General features: G+C 54.3%; 3 protein-coding genes and 1 long non-coding RNA gene across 4 annotated transcripts in view; 1 reads left to right on the top strand and 3 right to left on the bottom strand.

The window, feature by feature from the left end:
• Positions 1 to 1,858, bottom strand: part of CALHM2 (calcium homeostasis modulator 2) — a 7,167-nt gene extending 5,309 nt beyond the window's left edge. The window contains exon 1 of the mRNA XM_019556034.1: positions 1,139 to 1,858. The gene's annotated coding sequence lies outside the window, so the exon portion shown is untranslated. The remainder of the gene's footprint in view (positions 1 to 1,138) is intronic.
• Positions 1 to 19,456, top strand: part of LOC109324136 — a 19,864-nt gene extending 408 nt beyond the window's left edge. Inside the window, exons 2-3 of the long non-coding RNA XR_002104856.1 lie at positions 12,998 to 13,005; positions 19,114 to 19,456. This is a non-coding gene — a long non-coding RNA (uncharacterized LOC109324136). The remainder of the gene's footprint in view (positions 1 to 12,997; positions 13,006 to 19,113) is intronic.
• On the bottom strand, positions 6,932 to 11,996 carry CALHM1 (calcium homeostasis modulator 1). The gene is made up of 2 exons (XM_019556033.1): positions 11,320 to 11,996; positions 6,932 to 7,403 (listed from the first exon to the last, which is right to left on the bottom strand). Exons 1-2 carry the CDS (start codon positions 11,866 to 11,868, stop codon positions 6,936 to 6,938), a joined length of 1,017 nt encoding a protein of 338 aa, XP_019411578.1. The 5' UTR covers positions 11,869 to 11,996; the 3' UTR covers positions 6,932 to 6,935.
• CALHM3 (calcium homeostasis modulator 3) lies at positions 18,229 to 23,053 on the bottom strand. The gene is made up of 3 exons (XM_019556037.1): positions 22,009 to 23,053; positions 20,039 to 20,294; positions 18,229 to 18,975 (listed from the first exon to the last, which is right to left on the bottom strand). Exons 1-3 carry the CDS (start codon positions 22,293 to 22,295, stop codon positions 18,502 to 18,504), a joined length of 1,017 nt encoding a protein of 338 aa, XP_019411582.1. The 5' UTR covers positions 22,296 to 23,053; the 3' UTR covers positions 18,229 to 18,501.

Genomic DNA, 23,053 nt, shown 5'->3' with positions numbered 1-23,053 from the left:
GGAGGTGGGGGGGGTTAAAAGCAATCTGGATCAGCTTAGCCTTCCAGATGTGTATGGGCCTTTCAGGGGCGAACTTTATGATTGGGTTCCCTTTATCTGATATAACACAAACATTGAAGACCCATTGCTCTGTCACAGGGGTTGGAGTGTGCATGCTTAATCCCCCTGCACGTTGTGCGCCATCCAGGAGATGCAGGTGGCCATGCAAGAGGTTTCAATCCAAATTCTGGGCTTGCTACAGGGGGAGGTTGGCTGAGACCTGTGCGATCTGCCTCACTCTCACGGGCTCTGCTTCCCTTTTAAGGTTTGAAAGGTGTGAATCCTAAGCAACCCCAGCGAGCAGCAAGGATCCAGGTAGGAGCCGGTAGCTCAGCCTGCCTGGGGCATAGCATTGGCAAAGGCAGTCTCAGCTAAGCCCAGAATTTGGATTGAAACCTGTCGTGTGGCTGCCTGCATCTGGTGGATGGCACCCAACGTGCTGGGGGTTAAGTGTGCACACTCCAACCCCTGTCACAGAGCAGGGGGGTCTTCGATGTTTGAGACGAAGGGAACCCAATTGTAAAGTCCCCCCTAAAAGGTCCACGCACATCTGGCAGGCTAAGCAGATCCTGATCACTGCGCAGCTCCACCCAGGGCCACGGCGCAACTGGGATGGAGGGAGCACAGAGCTCTGCCCGCTAGTCTCAATTATTCCTAGCCCCAAGCAACTCTATTCCCCAGCCACTGTCAAAGCACCTAACATCCGAATGCTGGAAGCCCGGGGCTGGATCCTCTGTCACGCTGTTTCACAAGAGCCACGCTAACACACTGCTGCAGCAACATGGGTGTGAGTCAGACCATCTTCCTCCTTGCCATAAAGTTTGCCTTGTTTAGTTTTCAGCACTAAAACCCAGTGCAATACTTGTGGGGGCAGAGAACTGATGCACATAAGCCAGCCCCTTCCAGGGGCCCAGGGCTGGCAGCAGACCATGCACAAATCAGGGCCGTAGCAAACAGGGACCCTCCACGCTCGGGATGATCCTCCCGCCAGAAGCTGGTTCTGTGCCCGGCCAGGGTGTGGCATCTACATACATTTCTTTCTAAGCAGTCCCTATTGCAACCCTGGCCCTGAAACGAGCATGAAAAACCAGTCACTTACTTGAGGGGATGTGGGGAGCTGCTTTCAGGCTTGCCCTGGCTGCCCATGTGCTGTTCAAACACGGTCCGGGTGCAGCTGGCTCTGCCACCGGGGGGGAGCAGGGCGGGGAGTGAAGCTCCAGCTCACAAACTGCCTGCAGACGATGCCAAACCTGTTAAAAATAGCGTCCAACTGCAGCAGCTTCCTCTCCGTCCCCCTCTGCGTTGGCTTCTCCCCGGCGGGAGTGGTGCTCTTGAAGCCCTGGCTCGGGGTGGGGTTTGTGTGGCAGAGAACAACCGTGAACTTTCTCTTTGTCAGAACTGATGTTGTGCCTTTAAATAAAGAGGCATGAACATGAGTTAGTGGAAAAAATGCATCATCCATCCCCAAAACAGAGCGGGACTGCTCAGCAGCAGCAGAAGGCATCTCGCAGGCAGCTGCTGTCTGGTCCCAGCCTGGAGCGCTCTTGCTGCTTGCCCCGAGCCCGGTGCTAGAGCTAGCAGAGCATGGGCTAGCTGGGCTTTCTTGGCATGGCTGAGCCATGCTTCTGTGTGGAGAAGGGTCAAAGCCATTGCACCCGTCAGTACAGCTGGAAGCAGGGAGGTGGGCTGCCTGTCAGGCTTTGGCTCCAGCAGCGCTGTCCCAGGGCTGAAAGACTAGGAGATGCTGCAAGTGCTTGCTCACCAGAGCAAGTCCCGCTGGTGGGCTCATGCCTGTGGGGGTTTGGAGAACCAGGCACACGGAGCAGAGCTCTTCGGGGTGCCAGGCTGCGGGGAGCAGATGCAGCCTCTGCGTTTGATAGGGATGAGGGCCCAGGGCATCCGACCTGCCTTTCCACCTGCTTTGGAGATGGTGGGGTCCTGCTCCCCACTCAAGCAGCGTGGGACCCTAACTCATGCTGTCCTGGGCCAGCACCTGGACACCGATCCAAAATGATGAGGCCTTTGGGTCAGACCTCCGCTACTCGGGCCCATGGTGTGGAAACAAGCAATGCGAGGGCTGCTTCTGGAAGTGCAGTGGATCAGTGGCGGCTTTTCGGCTGGCAGCTGGGGACTTTCTCTGCCCCCAGCCCAGCTGGGCGTGGGGAAGGGCGGAGAGGGAGTGCATTCCCAAGAACTGGCAGGGGCGGTGCATTCCTGGATTTCCCATTTCCTCTGCTCGGGAGGCAGAGGACGAGGCCTCGCTATTTCCCTTCCTCCGCCTCCTCGTCCTATTCCTCCCTCCTTCGCCGCTACCCGCCGCGCTGCTCGGCTTGCCGCCCCTCGTGGGCCTGGCACGAAACCCGGGAGCCCGAAGAGTCTGTCGGCAGACGTGCGCACGCTTGCTGGTCTCTGCGTGGCTTTGGCTCTTCTCCGGGGCAGCTGAGCTCTTCCCGTGCCCTGTGTTACTGCAGGGGAGAGCCTGCCTGTGGCTCCTGTGCTTCCGGGGGGCCCCGCTCCCTCCAAATACACGCTTGATGCTGCCTCTTGGCAGGGCCCTAGTAGTCTGGTAATGCAGTTTCAGCCCCTCTCAGGGTACTGCTGCTTTAAGCCTGGCTCAGTCACATTTGCCGGTGCTCGGTGAGTCATTTCCCTTCCCTCCGCCGCCCCTGCTCTGCTAACTGAGAGTTCGAGCTCTTGATGCACAGGAGCTGCTAACTGGGTCCAGCCCGTGCCCCGCACGGGACCGCAGTTAGGAGTCCGGCCGCAGGGGTAATCCGTGCAAGAATAAGGAGGTACCACGGCTGCCGGCCTCCGCAGCTCGCCCACAGGAGGCTGCGCCTCCCCTCAGCGGGGCTGGGTGATTCATCACAGCAACTGGAGAGGGCCAGGCCTGCAAACCCATCTGCCCCCACCCAGGGCAGTTCCCTGCAGCACGGGTTCTCGGCTGCGCCCCGTGTCCTGTGCTAGCGTTCGCACCAGGCCACACGGAAGATGATCCCACAGGCTGGGGAAGGTTTTTAGCTTGAGCCCTCCTTTCTGAACCCCGGGTCAGAGCTGCCAGTACCTGCCAGTCCCCTCCTGGGTGTTTCCTCCCCCAGCTCTTCCCTTGCGTAGCCAAGCCAGGCGGGTGCTGCCTTTTCAGAGCTAGGCTCGGCCTTCCAGGGCTCCCGCTGGGCTGTGCCGCAGAGCGGTTTGGAGGGGATGAGGGTGCGCCGTGCAAGCCAGGCAGCTCTGCCGGCCAGCGAGGAGTGGGCAAAGCCATGATCCCAGACCCTGCTGATCCCTTCCCCGCCGCTTACACCCGCCAGGCCTGCACGGTTCATTCACGTGGGAGCTGGGCAGCGCCAGAGACACCTCACGCCTTCCTCAGTCTCTTGTGCGCCGAGTCCCAGCCTGGCCCTGGCTCGTTCCTTATGTCAGGTACTAGGACTGAGTGCAACTCTCGGGGGTAGCGATTCTCAGCCCCGGGGTGCCTTGAGATCCTGTCAAGGGTGCCGCGCTAGGTTAGCACCGGTAGGTGTGCAGGCACGATTCACGAGACAAACCCAGGAGAAGTCTGTAGCGTCACAACCCTTCTGATTGATTTCTCAATTCCTCTGCAATTCTGTTGCGGTCTTTCTGAGTTCTTTGCAACAGAAGACTTCCTCTGTTATTTTTCTGTAGTCAAAAAAACAGTTGGGAAAACTAAGAGCTGGGGTTTTCCAAAGGGTGCCTCGAAGGGTGGAGAACCCTGGCTCAATCTAGCGGCATCCTGCACCGGGGACCCCTGCTGCAGCCCCCGCCTTCCCCAGCTGGTGCCTGGATTCGGCGTTAGGAGGAGCGGGGCAGTCCGTGCTCTGCTCTTCCAGGCTCTCTGCAGACTCAGGTCTGCTCGGAGCATTCCTGCAATTTCCCTTTTTTATCCTCAAGAGAAACAGAGGTCTGCCAGGGGGAGGCTGGGGTCCTGGTTGCCCTGTGCCCACCCCTGCTACGGCCCTGCTGCACCTACGCTGTGATCCTGCCCTGGTTCGTTTGCTACCCCCTCCCCCAGGAGCCCTGAGTGGTTTACACCCCCGTTTCTCTCTTGTGTCACATTATTTCAGGTACTGGGCCAGGTGGACACTCCTCAAGCTTGTAACTGCTCTTATCCATCAGTGGCTGGCCGTGTGGTCATGCCCCTTTAAGGGGATCCTTGGGTTGCTTCAGCAGGTGTGCAATGGGAAGAGCTAAGCTGTGGGCCAGGCGGAGAGGACTTTTGTCAGCTTGCTCCTCTGCAAAGCTGAAGTCTTCCCTCTGGTTCAGAGGCTCTGGGAGAGAGGAGACATCCTCGAGGGTGAGGTTGGAGCTGGCCGGGCTTGAAGCCAGGAGAGTGGCTATGGAGCAAGGGCCCAGGCAAGCGGGGGTCTGTCTGCTCGCCCTTCCCTGGGACAGCATGCTCCTTTGCTAAAGGGATGCTTAGGGAGAGAGGGCACCGGGATCTGGGAGCCCAGGACCGGTAGGGACCTTCTGGTCCAGCCCCTTGCTAGCCGGGGCCTCCTCCCCAGGAGCAACTGGGCCAGACCCTTGAATTGAAGCCACTGCACCTAGTGACCCATGTACTCCATTTCCCCTGGGCGACACCCTGGGGTGGAAGGGTTGGGTCCTGCCTCTTGAACCTGGCTCCTTGCCCATAGGAAAAGTTGCTGTGATGGCCACAAATGTGTTACCAGGTCAGGCTGGGGGCCAGATCTAAAAGGAAGGAGTTTCCCTTTGCCAGCACTGGCTGGGTCTTCGGTATCTTAAAGGACCTGCTGGGAGGGGGGAACACTGCTAATCCTGGAGGCTAATAACCACTGTGATGAAAGTCAGCACGATCCAGTCTGGTGGATCACAGCTGACCCTGGCTGAAAATAATAAGAACGGAAACAACCTTTCTCTCTTAATTGCCTTGGCTTTGTTGGTGGAGCTTTGCAGCAATTTGTTTCTGGGCAGGTGCCTTGATTAATTCTGAGTGCAAAATCAGTGTTAAAACTGTGACACCTGGCACTCTCCTCCCTGCACTTACCTATCTGTTCATAGATTATCTCTGGCACCTATCACTGCCACTGCGTGTCCCTTCCTAAAGCCAGGCACAAATACCTCTGTGTCTTCTACAGTCACTTCGGTTCTTGCTGGACCACATCTTGTTGCTTTAAAAAGGTGGGTAGAAAAGATTTCCAGGGAACACTTAATTGCAGAGAGATGCGACTGAAAAAAGAATTAATTTGGAAAAAGTGATGAGGGCGTGAACATTGGTGGGCGATGTTTCGATAGTGCATGGGACTGGGTGGTGCCCCTGTTATAACTTGAGTCCTTTAATGTGCCTTTGCTGCAGAAGTCTGGGATTTCTGTATGGAGTGGGTGGATATGGAGCTATCTCTGACCCTATGGCTTTCTCATAACTTGAATATGGTATGAACACTCAACCTAGCACATTTTGAGGGCGTTAGCTCTGGTGTAAAACTGCTCCTTGAACTCCTTTCAGTCTGGATGGAAAAGTAACCCTGCAATGCTGTCACACTGGCTCTTCTGTGCCAGTGAAATGCTGCAGGCAGGGTAGAGATGCACCATTTAGACCAGCTGACTCAGAGATGCGCAGGTCACAGCTCACTTCACCAGGTGCAAACCGTTATTTTTGCATCTCCAGCTCAGTGGGGGAAGAAAAAAGCCCATGGTGTAATCTGTGAGCCTATATACCTTTTATTATTATTATTATTATTATTATTATTAATATTATTTTACTTGAGTGGCTTTCAACAAATGCCCTTTGTGCTACGAGATCAGTTCGTGAGGCTCTTTGTGATGGGAAGGAAGCGGAGTCAAACCTCCAGGTAAATTCGTCTGTACCAAACTCGTGGTGCGGTGGGACTTCTGGGTTGCGTCTCTGCCGCAGCCCGGAGCTGCTGGGCGCGTCTCTGGCCCGGCCAGGACTTGGTTTCTCTGCTGCAGAAGCATCAGTCCAGCTTGTCTGACTTAAAAGAGAATCTCCCTGAGTCTGTAGCCGTGTAGGACCAGTAACACACAGACGAACAATTTCTGTTGCATCTAGTGTGTGTTAATTAATTCACTGCAACATCCACAGCTGCTTTGCTCAGGCTTATTTGAAAGCTTCCTGTAGCCTCTGGGCCCTGGGACTCGTCTTGCAGGGATTTGAGCTTCGATCCTGGGCTTGTAGCTCAGATAGTAACTGGTGAGGTTAGGTCACAAGAGCGGATGCTTTCTTGTAGCTCATGCTTTAAAACCAGAGAGGCATGTGCAGAGAAGCACGTGCCCTCAGCGGGCTATTGATAATACTGCCTAAGTGCCGAGAGGCTGGTCACACTCGGTGCTTTATGTTCCTGCTCCTTTTTAGATGGAGACTAGCATGCGATGAAAGGGAAGGAAGCCCTGCAGGAGCCTCATAGTATTGCCCTTAGCAATGGGCACAAAACAGCCCCCGTCTTGCTACCTCCGCATCCTGGCCCGTAGCATGTGGGCTTCCCCGAGACCTGTGGCAGAGGTGCCGTCTGTACAACAAAGCAGGTTTGGGAGGGCTGCTGGACCCCGGGGAGGCTACCAGCTGCACATGGAGATGCAGGGAGCAGCTGTAGCCTGGGCAGCTAGGAGGGGACTGCAGCGTGCAGGGTATGCCAAGGGGTAACGGCATGGCCACGTGGCTTTGCACCCACAAACCTGGTTGCTGTGGAAGGGGGATGCCAGGTGCTCGTCTTGCCTGTGTTCTCCTTTCTCCCATCTCCATCGCCCCCTGCTCCCCATCGGGGTTGGGGTCCGTCTCTGCTCGGCTAATGAAGCGCAGCGAGGCAGGGTTGGGTAGAGGGCTCTGGGCTGATTGCGGCTCTTTGCCTCCCTTGGAAGAGAGACCTTGGGCCGCTCCAAGACCCTGTCTCTGTAGCCCCCCCTCATACTCTACTGTAGTAGGCAACAACCTCCCTCTTGGGCAGGCTGGCGGGACCGGGCGGCTGGCTCTCCCCAGCCCAGCCGTTCCTGTTCTGGAAGAGCTCCTGCTGGAGGCGCAGCGGGGGCTTGCATTTGTGCCAGCTCCTCAGGAGCTTGTTCATGGTCCCCTGGTCCGTGATGCCCAGGAGCTTCTCCTTCTCCTCCCCGGCCTCGGAGGGCATTTTCTCGGGCAGGTGGGGGTGCCCCATGCCCATGTCCTTGTTCATGGCCTCGAAGAACTGCTGGATGCAGACCCTGGCGAAGCTCTTGGCGTGCTCTGTGCAGGTCTCGTCAAACAGCTTGCGCTCGATGTCGATGTAGTGGGACCAGTACTTGCTCTTCAGGAAGGCGGCCTGCGTGAAGCAGGGCCGCAGGGACCGCACGAGGAACGCCAGCACGGTCATCAGCAGCACGAAGGACCAGCCCAGAGCCTGCAGGGGTGAGGAGAGGGAAACCAAGCTGGTCACGGGGCGGAAGACCGAGGGCAGGGCCTTGCAAAAACCCTGGATCCCAGGATTGAAGCGCAAATCCCTGCCAGACAAGTCCCTCTCTAGTGTTAATAAGATGGGCACCTTTAAATATAGGACAGGGGTGTACCATAACCACAATCCTCCTTTGCCTGTTGGGAAACGAACAGGAGAGCATTTAAGTGTCAGACTAATCATACAGGCTGGAACGGCATTGCCTTTTGAGAGGTGATGGGGGGAGAGGCAGGTAGGGCATGGCTCTGATTATAGTGGGGGAGAAGGGTGTTGGCCGGTTTCACGGGGCACGAATTGAGAAAAGCCTCTGTAGATAGCACCTCCGTCTTCAGGGACTGAATCGGCACCGTTTCGAGCCGGAGGTGCCTGGAGCAAGAGGAAACGTCCCCTTACGGCCTCGGTGTGTACGGCAGGAAGAGAAAAGAGAGGATGTGGGTGAGTCCAGACGGCAGCTGCAGCTCCCCACCTGCAAATAATGGGCAGGGAGGCAGCTCTCCTGGGCCCATCTAAACCTGTCCTACCTGGCAGGGGAAGCAGCGTGACCACGTAGGCGAGCTCCCCAGGGTAATTGTCTCTGATATGTCCTCCATAGGAGGTCTATATTGAGCAGATTCTTTTTGGTATTGGGTGGTGGAACCGGAGCGTGCTCCATCCACTCCATGCATTGACCTGGTATTGCAGTGCTTCCAGGACCGGTGCAAAAAAAACAGGAAAAAAAAAAAAAAGCTCTCCTGGGCCCTTTGTGCTGCTGGGGGGGGCTGCTGCCCTGTATCCCAGTGTGTTGCAGCAAATTAGACCCCTCGGCCTGGTAGGAAGTACCATAGAGACCTGTGGATAGCTTCAGCCCGAGCTAGGGAGCTCTGCTATTCTCTGCCCTGGGACTGAGCATGGATGTCTTTAATGCCAGTAATGCGTTACAGGGTGGAGCAGTGGAGAGTCTTGGGGAGGGGGGTACTCTCAGACTCCTCCATCCGTGGGTTGCTTAGGGGTTTGGTGTTGGCCTGGGATACCCTGGTTTGCTGGCAGGGTCTCTTTGTACACGTCACCGCTTCATCCTCTTCCTCGGCTCCCCTGAGCTAGCAGAGAGGGGGCAGGTGCTGTTTGAATCGCCAGCAGCCGATGCTTAGCCGTGTCAATGCTGTGGTGATGCGGCCCCCGTGCTAGTGGGAGAGGGCAAAAGCACCTCGTTCTCCAAAAATGAGCCCTTCCTGCACTCGAGTGTGTGCTGTGCTTCATCTCCTGTGTTGGCTGCACTGTGGTAGCATGCCCAGCTCTGCTCTACCGGCCCTAGGACCCGGCTCGCTGGCCTGTGATGATACCGGAGACGGCAGGGAGCCGTCCGTCGTGCGATGTGAACGAAACGCAGCCCGGAGATGCACTGGACTGTGGGCCGCGACTCGCCGCGGTGGCTATGGATCCTGCCCCCGAAGGGAAGAACGGGGGCGGCTGGGTAGGGGGTTTGCCCATTTGTGAATGAGCACGGAGCCTGTCTGAAGAGATGGAATCGGCTGATGCCAGGCCCCTGAGCCCCGCGGTACACTGCCATTTTTAATGAAGTTCATTAGTGATCAGAATTTATACCGGGAGTGGAGCCAGGCTCCAAACCGTAGCAAAGCTGGCAGGCGTCTCCCTCATGCTATTGCACGTGTGTACTGCCGGCTTCTGCCTGGAATCGGAAATACTCCGTGTGTGTCACGGGCTCCGCGCGGCTAGTCACTAGTGGAGATTCCCCTTCGGCTCCCATGGCAGGGACCTGGGCTTCTGGGAGCAAGAGCTGTGTCTCCAGCCAGTGCCATGGCCTTTCAGGTGGCTGCACTGTGCGCGGCAGCAGTAACTGCTATATTCCAGGCTGTGTTGGCGCGCAAGGCAATCCCCTGCCTGGCTCGCAGCACTGCTAAGCTAGCGAGCGAACACGGAGGGCTGGAAGGGATAAGTCGCAGCTCGTGAAACAGCAGAGCAGCTGGAACCTAAACGCCAGCGATGCAGACAAACTGTCGGGTGGCTCTTGCCTCCGAGCTGCAGGGAATTTGCATCCTTCACAAGCTGCAAGGAACAAACGAGCGGAGGGCAGGCCTGCTGACGTGGGCACCTTTGCTTGGGGTCACTTATCGTTTGGCTGCATTTACATTGCAAATGAGACAATTCGTGCAAACGCGACTACACGTGCTTGTGCTTTTGACATGGGTTGGCCTTAGTTGATCTCCCACCGGCACAAGCCCTCTTGACCTCCCCGACTTCTGTTTCGTTTTGCAATTATCATAAGTGATGCCAGACCAAACGCAGTATCCAGCCTGGTGTCCTGTCTCTGAGCACTGCCTCTGCCAGTGCTTGGCTTGCCAAACAGTGCAATGCCATTTAATGGAAAGCCCTGGCGAACAAGGCCTTGTAGTCCTTATGTTGGCTCTGGTTGCTGCAAATGCTGCCCTCCATCCTACCATGGTCTACCTTTGCTTGCAAAGTTTGTTGGACTTGGTCACATCCAGCATGAGTGAGCAATGGAAACAGGCTTTCTGCAGAGCAGCTGAATCTGGGAACAGAGCATCAAGGCCTGCATGGCCTGTACACTGCCAGCCCCAGGCCAGGCACGCTTGGCTTTGCTGGGGTGGCTCTGTGTCCTTAATGCAGTCAGCCCCAGATGCCCTTGTGTCAGCCCCGTACTCTGCAAGTCGGTTTGGTGATGACCCTGCTCCTTGGCGGGGATGCTTTCCAGACTGAAGATCTAGGCTCCGTCCCCATCTCTACCCAGGATTGTGCCTCGTGATCTTGTCCTAGCTCTGTCTCCATTTCTCTACTAAAAATTGAGACAATAACACTTCCCGGCCTGGATATAGGAGGGTGGGATTAAGACTTTTAGGGAACCAGTACGTCTCCCCCTTATTGTGCCAGGCTGCTCCAGGAGTAGACGTGCTGCGTTGCTGTGCATGTGCCGTGTTTGGGAAGCCGTGCGTATGGCACGTAGTCCTCAGCATTAAATGGGCATCTGCTTTTCAGAGTCATAAAAACAAAACCTAGCCTCCTTAAGCATCTTGCCAGTGCATCACTGACAGTTATTTCTACGCCTGAGTTAATGTTCACCTGAGCTAATTTTGTTTGCTACAGCTAAACCGGTCCTGCAGAGCTGTGAAATAAGAGCCATGTGTCCGGGGGCAGCTAACAGACGGCAAAATTGCAGAAGCAAGGACGATTTGATTAGTGCAACATCAAGACCATTAAAAAGAAGCCATGGTTGTTAACACCTGTGGATTGAGGAGTTTAGGAGGGATTGGGGAGGTCGCTGCCAGCCAGTTGGTTGAAACTGCGGTTGGACCAGGAATCAAAGTGTCAGGGGGTGACTGTCCACGGGGACCCCCCGCCCCCCCAGATCTTCTGCTCGTACTGCTCCAATATAATCTATTGAACGTTGCCTGGACTCTATGAGAAAAAAGCTGCCCAAATATATTACAGGTGCAGGGCTGCATTTCAGGGCTAGGCAGGCAGCTGTAGCTCTCAGTGACGTCAGTGGGAATTTCCCCCGTGTGCCAGGGCTGAATTTAGCCCAGGGCTCGTAGGGATCATTTACCCACTACCAAATTGCAGCTGCTTCTGGAACAGAACATGCAGGTTGTTTAATATGTGAGTTTAGGGGCGGAAAGCAGCTGAAACTGGGGAATTTAGGGAAGAAGCATTATCATACTGGGACGTGGCCAAGACACGGGCTCTCGTGTTCGTTATCAAGCAACCACCCCAGCTTTGCAAAGACAACACCTTGGAGCTAGGCTGAGCGTAGACGAAGGGAAGAGTACCTGTTCTGGTCTCCCCTCCGACTCTGCTTAGCTTGAGAGGCGCTGGCATCGCTCGGCAGCTAGCACCGGCCCCTCTCTCTTACCTGTGAGATGCAGCGCAAGTATCTGATGGCCACCTCGCTGGGGACGAGCTGCTGCCCGTCGTAGATCTCTTTGCAGGGGATCCGGGCCAGCATCCTCTTCATCTCCTTCTCGGACAGGCCCGCGTAGCTCAGGTTCCCCAGCTTCTCCACCGGCACCGAGGTGCTGAACGCACACAGGATGCACTTCCCGTCCAGCAGCGTGACGGAGATCCAGACCGCGGGCGCGATCATGGCCCGCTGGGCCATGGAGCAGAACATGTAGCGCAGCACGGCCGGGTCCTTCTGCCTCATGCCTGTAGGCCTCTTCCACTCCTCCGCCAGCATGGACACGTTGTTGTTCATCACGAACCCCAGCAGGAAGAGGACGAGCGGGGGCACGAACAGGATGCCCAGGCCGTAGGCCAGGTTGTAGTGTGGCAGGCAGGGGCAGTTGAAGTCGAAGGCCGCGTACATCTGGGCGCTGGCAAGGGCCATGATCCCGCAGATGCCGTTCATGAACGACTCCTGGTTGGACTGGAGGAACTGGAAGATCATCCGGAACTTGTCCATCTCCCTGCCGGCTCTCGCCCTCCTCCTCCTCGCCCCGGCGCCTCGTCTCGCTTCACTTTCCTCCCCGCAAGGCCGAGCGCATCTCTGCAACCGTCTCCGACTGCTCCTCGTCGGCTTATGCCGTCCCTGGGAAAGGACCCCGCTTGCGGAGTCCCCGCCCTGACGTTTCAAGCCAGGAACTTGCCGTGTTCCTCAGCTGGAGGCTGGCAGCAGTCCCTTTGCCGAGACCGACGAACGCTGCGTTTCCAGGGCTCGGAAACCTGCCTTCCTAGTCTTCCTTGTACATCCGCGTCCCCCCGGCTTCTCGGTCATCTGCGCTTTGGCTTGCCTGGGGGTGCCAGTGCTGTAGCTCTGCGCTCTGCGCCTGTCTGTTCTTGCCAGTCAGGGGAGTCGGCTCGCCTCTGCCGACCGGTTTGCAAATGTGCTGGGGCTGCGGAGCGCTCCTCCCACACCTCTCCACTAAGCGCGCCCCAGCTCCCGGGAGAAAGTTCGGCAGGCTTGCAGACGCTCTTTGCGCTCTCGGGGTTTTGAGGCCCCGGGGTGCGACTGCAGTGATTCACGTGCTCGCCAGCTCCCTTCCCCTATGGTGTGTTTGCTTTCTGGGGAAGGGTGTTGACTCCTCGCTGCCGTACTCGAGATGAGGAAGGGGGGGCAAGGGAAGCCGAGAGCGAGGAGGAACAGCTTCCCCCGTGCTATCGCCAGACAGCAGCGATCTCCCGTTATCCCTGCCTCGGCCTCACAGACGTGCATCTACCACCAGACGGCACTGGGACACCCCGGTAGCATTTGGGACTCTGCGCTCGGGGATCACCGAGCCCTTTGCAAAGGCTAGCCCTTGTAGTCTCGCACCGTCCGTGGGCAAATCTAATTCTCTCTGGCCTTAAGGAAATGAAGTTTGGAGCATAACGACGCTCCGTCTCAGCCACAGTGCTGGAAGCCGAGCGATCTGTTTTCTAGTCCTAGAAACACTGTGGGTTTGCAGTTGTGACGGTGCGGGAGGCTTTGAGTCCCTGTAGCTCCATTTTCTGACCTACAAAAGCAGGAATCCTCTGTGACTTGCCTTACGAGAGTTAGTTTTTCAGACTTTTTTTTCTTTCATGAGGTGTGTTCATTCACCTTTTTACTTGAGAAGTGCGAGTGGAAACCGTTCCGGAAGGGCATGGTTGTGAAAAAGGTTAGATGCTGTCTTTGAAGTCCCGTAATACATCCCCACAACATGGGACACAGGGCCCAGGGGCCTGGCTTCAGCCTGCAGACACGCCGGGCCAAATCCGTGCATTGCTCAGTAGAGTAGCACGCAGGATGAACTCTCTGGCTCCAGAAAGCCTTGAGGAAGAGAAATGTTAAAAAGCCACCCCTTCTAACCGGGCTTTCTAAGTGTTGTAGATACTGGGACCTCCCCAAGGAAACATTTGTGCCACAAGCCTGTATCTAAGGCCCCTGCCTGAGTAATGGTAGGATGGCCATGGCTGGTCACTGCCTATCTTTCTTACTGTGTGGATCAAAATGAAGGTGGATAGTCTCACTTTCTTTTCTGGTGTGAGAGAAACCTCTTGGCTTACCAGGGAGATGGGGGTACACCTGGCTGGGACAGACCTCGTTTGACAGATGAGGAAATGGCTTGAAGTTGCAGCAGAGTAGGTTTGCCTTGGATATCAGGAAAAACTTCTTTGTACTTAAAACAGTGGGGCAGTGGGATGGATGCCTAGGAAAAGGCATGGATTTGCCGTCACTGGGGGTGTCCAAGAAGAGGTTCAACCACTGGTCAGGGATGACCTGGGTGTAGCAATGCCTGTGTTGTACGATGGGGATTTGCCAGGCTTCTGGGCTCTGCTGGTTGCTCCCTTCTCTCATCTTTCTGCTACATGCATCAAGGTATTTGTAAGCCTTCCTCAGAGGCCTTGGGTGTTGGCTGCAGCCAGTTGTCCTGCAGGGACGCGAAGCCAGAGGTTCCTGGCTAGAGGGTCTTGCACCTCCACTCGGGGTCAGATGGATGGCCGTATTTGGGGTCAGGAAGGGATTTTACCCTGTTGTCAGATTGGTACAGACTGGGGAGGGGTTGGGGGGAGGCATAGTCCTCTACCTGGGATCTCTCAAGAGTACAACATGGACTCCCAAGGGAGGTGGTGCTCTCTTCTACCCTGGGGGTCTTCAAGAGGAGGCTGGACAGAGATTTGGCTGGGGTGATATGACCCCGGCACTCGTTCCTGCCCAGGGCAGGGGGTCGGACCTGGTGATCTGTTTAGGTCCCTTCCGACCCAAGAACTATAAAACTGAAACAACTGTTTTATAGAAGTAGGATGCTGGCTGCTGCCGGTTCCCCTGCTTTACCTGTGCCAGGATCAGGTGTGGCGTCTTGTGTTGTGTTGTGTCAGGTTGACAGTAGCTTTTACAAAGAGATTCTGGATGTGTATAAGATGGTTTGGACAGGGCTGATCCTGCCTCAGACAGGGGGACTAGATGTGACCTCCACAGGTCCCTTCAAGCCTGACTTCTCTATAACTCTCTGATTCTCCAAAATGAAGGCATTTAAGGGAGGGAGGTATAATCCAACGGTTAGGACGCTGAGCTCAGGATTCGGGACACCCGAGTTCAAATTTCCAGCTCTCCCTGAGTGTATCCCCCTGATTCTCTTCCTAAACAACTTGTTGAGTAACAGCAATGGCGTCGAGGCTCTGTGCCCTATAGTAAAGATCGTGCGGTCCTTGGATGCTATGGTAAGGGGTGTGGGCAATATAAATGCAGCAGTTGGCACGCAAAAGCTAAGTGATTATTGTCCAAGGTCTTGAAGTAGGTCGATGGAAGAAAGAGGAGCAGAATTCAGGAGTCTGGCTCCTTAGCCGGAGGATTGGCTCTTTCTGCTCTGCCTCCCAGATGTCCCGATGGTAATACCATGACACCCAGCATCCCATGTCTGATGAATGCTGAAAAGCACTGTCATGTGAGCCAGGCAGCCTCAGTTCTGTTTGCAGCTCAGCACTTACCTGTCCTGGTTTGCTGGGAGCATGCAGACTTGGCTGCATGGATAAAGAGGAGGCCTGTGATGGGGAAACTCTGTGTTGTAGGGTTGGCTAAGAGCTCATTGGCTCCTTCGTTCAGCTGGTGTTTGAATTTGGGGATGTCAAGGGCAGGTCGCATCAAAGCCCCAGTGAGTCAACCCGGTAAAAAGCCTCCCGTTGTTTGCAGCGGGGTTTTTGATCTCCAGAAAAGTATTGTCTTGCATTAACCGCAGTGTACAGGCCTGATCCTGCAACTGTCACTGAAGTCAATGGCAACTTGGCATAGAAAGCTGTAGGAACCACTGTCTTGATCTCTCTCCTCTCATTGCTTTCATAGCATTCAAGCTGTTGCTTACGAAACCTTATGCCCCTCTGAATTAGTTAGTCTCTTAAAGTGCCAGCCTGCCCTGCCTTCTGTCTCATGGCTTTCTTAGCCCTTGGTTTTTGTTCGGTGATTCTGCTTGCTGCGGGCTAACTTCGTGCACCTTGGGACATAATGCAAGATTAGGATGTTCCTTTCAGGACCTGGCATGCTAGTGCTTTGTTTTGTGTTTGCACGCAACAAATCCACGGCTTTAATTCCCAGCGAGCCGAACTAAACTACATCTGAGGAGTTTTATTTTAATGCACAAGAAAGTCTTTTAAAACATCGAGAAATCATGCTCGTGCAAACAGATATGCAGTGGCAGCGCGTGAAAGGGCAAAAAACATGGTGTGTACATATGCCCTTGGGAGCTATTCTCTCCCTGGGCTGGGTAAATGCATGGCGTTCCTTTTTTCTGGGAATTATCTGCACCCCAGGCATTGCTTTTTCATGAGTTTAACTCTCACTGACACAGTAATGTGGTGCATGCAGCTTTCTTTGCTTTCTGACTCATTCTATCTGAGGATCCCAGAACCCTTCATGCTCGAGCATTAATTAAGCATCAGTCCCCTCCAGGGACGTAGGCAACTTCCTCTTACAGGTGAAGAAGATGAGGCACAGAGAGGGGAAGTGACTTGTCACAGACTCCATGCGACTTAGGCAAGTGAGAAGACACCCCAAATCTCCTGCCTTCCTGTACCGCACAGCTGTCCTTTTTTTCTCCCTTTTGCATCCATTTCTTGCAGCCCTTTTCAAGCAACTGAAACCTGGAGAACATGAAAATCAGTATGCAAAGGCGCCCTGCAGAGAGAGCTAGAACATCAGGCTGAGCCCCCATAGGAAAACAACTCATTTGACTAGTGTGTGGCGAACAGGATGGATCAGCTTTCCCCAGCTCTGATTTCCAGCGCTGCATCAGGGAGAAGTACATTAAAATCACCCACCCCTGCCCCAGCGGGAGGGAGATGCCATCGGTTCAGCAGAGCCCACGAATGCAGCTTGGGTTTGAAATGAAAAATCGCATGAGTTATTTGCCAAAGGGGCCCAGAGAGATGTCTCGTTAAGCTGGAAAATCTATAGTTGCGGGAGGACTGGCACGTTGCTGAGCCCCGCTGGGAGCCAGGAGAGTGAACTGGCAGATTGATAAATAAACTGCTCCTTTTTTAATGTATTCAGAGATTGTGGGCTGATAAGATGCTGCTGTGAGGGAACAAATGAGCTGAAGCGCTGCATTTTGTGAACACGGCCCGGAAAGGGGAAAATCTGTGTTTTTAATACCAAAAAGCTGTTCTGCCATTTCATAGCCCCTTTGCCAAAGTATCTTGTTGCTCCACATTCCTGAATCCCTGTCTGAGCCAGTGTCCTGCCTTCCCGGATGAGGATGGGCAGCACACGTAGCAGAGAAGGGAGCGAACGTGGCTCATCATAAGCAGAAAGGGTGTTTCTAAGGGGCTTGTTGGGCCCTGATAAACCTCTGACTTGCCATTTGACTGAAGCAGCTGGTGCTGCCCTTGGTTGCCAGCCAGCCTCCCCACCCCTTCTCTTGCCCCCCCAAATCCTGACCTGTGATATGTAACTATGGAAGGGACTGATGAACTGTAGACGGTGAGGGTGGAAGGGACCTCCGGAGCTCACATCTAGTCCAGCCCCCTGCTCAGAGCAGGACCAGCCCCAACTCCATCATCCCAGGCAGGGCTTTGTCTACCTGGGGTTTAAACACCTCCAAAGACGGAGAGCTGCTTCACAGAGCTGGTTTTCCCCACACGTAGCCCCAGGCCAGTGAAAAACAGGGTCATGCTGCTGGCTCTAGGCCTGGGGGTGTGGAGGAGAGGCAAGAGGCTGCCCCTGGAGCCGTCTCGTGTGTGTGTGTGTGTGTACACACTGCATGCATACGCACGTGTGCTCAGCAGCCAACTTAGGCAAGGAACTGGTCTCCTTTCAGAGGCCTGTATGAGCAGGGGTAGAACGAATCCCTGTGATCGAGGAGCTTGTTCAGGGGCAGGATTATTTGGCACGGATGCATTTCTGAGATCTCTCCCATGCCCAGGGGAAGGAGCTGGGGCCCCCAGCCCATTGTGCAGATCTTCCTCCTCCTGGGAGCGCATCCTTGCAAAGACCACCGTGTGCACGCACCAGTTGTTTGTTTTTCTAGCCCATTCTCAAAAGCTGATCTTCTCGAGCACAGATCCGTGCTAGCGAGACGGGACCTACGCTTGCCTGCTTGCGTGCAAGCGGGGCCGACGTGAACACCTGGGAGAACAACTGCTTTAATCAGCGGCGCTGGACAGAAATGTAAGCTACACTGGCATTAAAGTTGAAAGTTGGTATCTGTGATTTTAATTGTTTAAGTCCTCCTCCCCCCCCCCCCCCAACAAAATACTAGCATTGTCATGTTATAAATCTAGGAAAAACAGACTCAAGATAAAACGAAAAAGAATCGTGAATATGTGGACGCGAGTATAGAAATGCGCAAGGGAGGCGCCTGACCTTAACTCTGCCCACGCGGTGGCATTCACCCCTCCTCCCGCACCCTGAAGACTCGCACGGACCCCTTAGACAGTCTTTCACGGACCCCCAGGTTCTGCAGACCACAGGTTGAAAACCATTGCCATGCAGTATGGTGATTTCTCTGATGGTTTGGTAGGAAGTTGAGTTCGGTAACTTCTAATTTTCAACAGGCAGCTCTGTTTTGTTGTGGAAATACGAGGCAATCGAAGAGAGTGGTAGGTGAGATGGGGGCAGGTAGGGTTTTTGGTATGTGGGACAATGCAGGAGCTTTGATTTTTAGGATAACCTTGTTGAAACCATTTCAGAAGCGAGATCATTTCAGTGACAGCAGCATTAACTGCTTAGATTTCAATTAGCACAGTCCCTGGAGAGGGGCGGGAGAAGCTCGCATCTCTCCTGGCTGTAATTTTAATGCTGATAAGACTCGGGTACATGCTACTGCATTGCTAAAATACTATTTCCATCGGCTGGGTTATTTCACAGCTCTGGGGGTCTGCAGTTTTTGTTGAGATGAATGACCGACACAAAGCCATGTGGGAATCATCAGCAGTCATGATTGTCTTTGGGACCTCTGTATACTAATGCAAGAGCGTCTACTGCCCTTCTCATTGTGTTGGCACTGTTCTGAAATATTGGCTCGGGGAGCTGAAATGTTGCCAGCTTAGGGAAAGCTGGAGCAGCTCTGTCCTATCTATCCATCCGGACTGCTCCTTGGGACCTGCTTCTCTTGTAGAGAAGACGTTTTGGCAGGATCGTGCCTCTTTAAACGTCTGTTTGCCTGGAGACGCTGGCCTTCTGGGCAGCTGCCCACCTGTTGTTCACAGTGTCCGCCCAGGGCACGGATGTGCACGCTCTCTCCTTGCCCAAGGGCTGACTCTGGGTGGTCTGGCTCACATCTAGGGGCGGCTTGCCGGAGTACCACGATTTCAGAAGCTTGTTCACTTGCTCCTGGTCTGTGATCCCCCGGAGGTGATCTTCCTCTTCTTCCCCCCTAGGCATATTGAAGCGCCGCAGCTTGATCTCCTTTCGCATGCTCTCGAAGAAGTGGAGGATGCACTTGTTGGCGAAGTCCCGGGCGTGCTCGCAGCAGGTCTCCTCAAAGATCTTTTGCTCCATGTCGATGTAGTTGCTCCAGTAGCGCGTCTGCACAAAGGCAGCCTGATCGAAGCAGGGCCGGAGCCAGCGGGCCAGGAAAGCCACCACGATAAGGAGCAGCAGGATACTCCAGCCCAGGGCCTGGGTGACGAGAAGAAAGCAGAGAGGCAGGATCAGAGGCAGAGGGAAGGGCACTGGTGTCTGAACACAAGAATTGCCATTGACTGGGTCGGGTCAGGTCACGGGTCCACCTTGCTCGGTCTCCTGTGTCCAGCAGAGGCTGGAAGGGAGAGTGACCAAGGTCCGACCAGGGTTTTCCTCCTGTTCCCCTCTCGCTTGCAGCCTCCGGCATTGAAGGCCCAGGCAGGTCCGATTCGGAGGCCGTGCTCCTCACTCCCATGCTCAATAGCTACTGATGCCCCTTTCCTCCAAGAACGTGTCCAGTCCCTTCGTGAATCTGGCTGACCTCTCTGCTTCCACCGCATTTAGCAGCAATGAGCTCCACATTTTAATTGCACTCTGTGTGAAAAAACTTCCTTTACTTAATTTTAAACTTACTCCCTACTGGTTTCATTTTGTGACCCCTGGCTCTTGTCTGGTGAGAAATAATAAATCCCTATTGACTTTCTCTTCACTGTTTAGTATTCTGTAAGCCTTTATCATGTTCCCCCTCAAGCATCTCTTCTGAACTGAAATGGCCTAGTCTCTTTAGTTTCTCCTTGTATGAAAGCCTCCATAGTCCATACCATGACTCATCCTTCCTGTCCTTTTCTGGACCTCCTCTAGTTTTTCTAGATCTTTTTTGAGGTGTGGGGACCATAACCGGGCCCAGTATTCAAGGTGTGGACGCACCATAGACTTATAAAGGGACATTATGGTGGTTTCCATTTGGTTTACAGTTCCCTTCTCAGTAATCTCTAACACTTTGTTTGCCTCTGTCCGGCTATCTGTTGTGTGCAACGCTCTTTATTTTGTACATTAAGTCACCATCCTCCGCTGCGTCTAGGTGCCCACCAGCAAGACGGCGCTCTACTTTTCTGCTACCCTGCGTGGGTGACTGAAAATGGACCCTTTCAGTGTCAGGGAAGTGGAGCCCAATCTTGCTCCAGGTCTAGTTCATGGCAAAGCTCACATCAGCTCTGGAAGGAGCAGCTTGCAGTTCCCTAGGCTGCTCTACATGCCCTTAAGAAAGGCTCTGACTTACTTGCGACCAGCATCTCAGGTACCTGGAGACGGCCTTCCGGGAGGTGTTGTTTCTCATGAGTTCGTCATCTTTGCAGGGCACTTTGGAGAGCAGGAGCTGTGTCTGCATCTGGGTAAGGTTGGCAAAGCCTGCAAACTTCTCGGGGTCAATGGAGCCACTGAAAGCGCAGATGAAGCATTTGCCATCGAGGAGGGTGACTATGATCCAGACAATGGGAGCAACCATGGCTCGCTGAATGATCGAGGAGCACATGTACCTGGGTGCAGGAGAGAGAGGACTGAGTAAGTGCTTCCTTGATCTCCTGTGAAACTAGAGGCTTATACTTGTCCGTGGCACTAGGCTGGCACAGGCATCAGTAATATTAACTAACGATACTCCTTCACCCAGCCAGCTGAGCCATTTACATTGGTCCAGCTGACGCCTCCTCTGCTCTTGAATCTCCTCCATGATTTTGCCTTGACCTGTTCTCCAGGGGTCTGATTTGCAGCTCAGTGGCTTTTTGCCCAGAATGTAAAGTTTTATGGTTGGTCAAGATCCAGCCAGGGATCATGCCTAGTGAAGGACACTTGTACTTACTTTGTGCACGTTCCCCTGTCAGCACCCTCGCTTCCTTTCCCTCCTCCCTCCAAATCCAGCTTCTGCCCCCCAACCCTTTCCTTGCCCAGCATCCCCTTAACTGAAAGCTTCAAAATGATGCGTGCTTTCATTGATCAACCTTTCCCCCTACGGGCTTTCACAACTAGAGCAAGCAAGAAAAGCACACAACTGCGCAGGGTGACTGCAGAGTCCTGCTGGTATAGCTAACTTTTCCCAAGTCCACTTCACATGCACACTCATATTCAATGGCCTCCTCTTGTCCTGGTTGGTCTGTGCTTGGAGCTCTGAAAAAAATCTGGTTAGTCCCATTGAAGTCAGTAGGAGCAGTGCTCACAACGGGAGGTCCTGTAGCCACTACTGAGTGTTTGCAATCTCTAGCTCCCCTGGTATAAGCTTTTCAGTGCTTCACATCTCCACAGAATACCATGTGTACTGGAAGGGCCTGGGTTAGAGCCAGACTCTGCCAGCTTTGCTCCTGTTGCAGAGCACCATACTCTATGCATTGCCCTACTAATTTCAGTGGAGAGAAGTGGCACTGGGTGTGAGACACGGTACCACAATCTGCTCCTAAATACTTAATCATCATTTCTGGGTGGCATCCAAGCACGCATTCGCAGTACGCTGCCATAGAAGAGATGGCTGTGGTAGGAGATGATGCCTGGGGAGAGTCATTACAAGGAAACCCTCTTTATCAATTCCCAAGTTTTCAGGATGCCACTCGTTATTTCTATAAGAACCGGGGAATTTGGGCACGTGCCTCTATTTGTCCCAAAAATGCATCTCTACCCGTCTGTCTCGTAAAGCAGCATCCACCTGGCCCATGGCATTGTCAGCATTAACCTGACATCAGTAGTGTGTTATTGTTTGCCTTTGAATGCCAATGATCTCTCCTTTAATTGCTTATCTTCTGTGCTCTGTTGCCTCATTTTAACTGTCAACTTGATTCTCCCGTCTCTCTTATTCCAGTGCAAGTCGGGAGTAGCTCCTGAAGCCAGGGATGGCACATCAGCTTACATGCAGTGTGCCCTGTGCGTCCCTGTGTGCCAGGGGCAGTCGGCAATGAATTTTCTCAACTACCTATGCTTGCTCCTTCTCCCATCAGGCTGTTCCTGCTTCCTCTGCTGGGACTCTTTCTTTTATGCTGCTGTTTCCCTGAAGGTGTTAAGACTTGCTGTGCTCTTGCCCTCCCTGATTCACTGGCTCTGCTGTAAGTCTGGGATTGTTAATGTGCTCATGGTGCGTAAGAGGGGAGCTCTTGGGAGCTGAGCTGAGAAGACAGTGAAGAAACAGCAGGGAGACCAAAGATGCAGCTAACCCGAGGGCTAGGAGAGAGGTGAAGGGGACAGAGCCCTTCCCAGCAGTGCTTTCCCCACCTGATGATGGCCAGATCCTTCTTTCTCCCCCCCGTCGGTCTCTTCCACTCCTCCAGCATCACCACAGACTGCCTGTTGACAATGAGGCCACACAGAAAGAGGGCGATGGGAGGCACAAACATGATCCCCATCCCGTACGCCGTGTTGTACTTGGGCAGGCAGGGGCAGTTGAAGTCAAAGGAGGTGTAAATCTTTACGCTGGCCAGGGCGAGAAGCCCACAGATCCCATTCATCACCGACTCGGAGTTAGACTGGAAGTACTGGAAGATCATCCGGAACCGATCCATGGCGCCCTGTGGGCTGGGGCGGCTTCCCCCAGAGACCTGCGGACTTAGGTTGAGATCTTGGCTCCTGTCTCTGCGACCCCCTTGCAGGATCTTTGGCCACGCGGGGTGTAATCCTGCTTGGGATTAGACAGGCGGCTCGGGGCCTCAGAGTGGGCAGAAAGGTGGAAATGGGGAGGCAGCGCTGCTCACGGTTATGCGTGAAGACACTTGCTCATGCTCCCTGCATCCAGCTAAGCGGGACCAGATGAGCTCAGCTGCCTCCCCGGAGCTCTCTGAACACGGTCTTTCCAACTCTGCCTGTAGCCGTGCATCCTCTTTCAGGATGAGATCCAGCGGTCAGTTCCTCTACTTCACAAGCAGGCCGATACGGCCTCACGGTGTTTGTTCTTCTTCCTCCGCTTCTCCCATCCCCAGAACTTCAGTGCCTGCAGGTGTGCTGGTGCCGGACGTCAGCGCTGTGCCATCACGGTAGCTGCCTTCTCCTGCCGCCTCGCTCCCTCCTTGATTTGCGTGCTGTTCAGTGATTCATCCCTGGCGGTTGAGAGAGGTCGAGCTAGTCAAATAAGCTGGTCTGTTTACGTGCCTCCTCCCTGTCCTTTGCATTAGGATGCTCAGTCTCTGTGAAGCTGTGATCTAGCAGCTACAGAGAACCAGGAGAAATGGGCTGCATGTGCAGCTCTGCATCCTATTTCCTGGTGACTGGGCAAATTGCAAGGGGCCTGATCCTATTCTACCTGCTGAGCACATCTACATGTTCG

The sequence above is a fragment of the Crocodylus porosus genome, unplaced genomic scaffold, assembly GCF_001723895.1.
Source record: "Crocodylus porosus isolate Cpor-Errol unplaced genomic scaffold, CroPor_comp1, whole genome shotgun sequence".
In the NCBI taxonomy this organism is placed as follows: domain Eukaryota; kingdom Metazoa; phylum Chordata; order Crocodylia; family Crocodylidae; genus Crocodylus; species Crocodylus porosus.
Note: the sequence above shows the minus strand (reverse complement) of the source record. Positions and strands in the feature narration are given on the sequence as shown.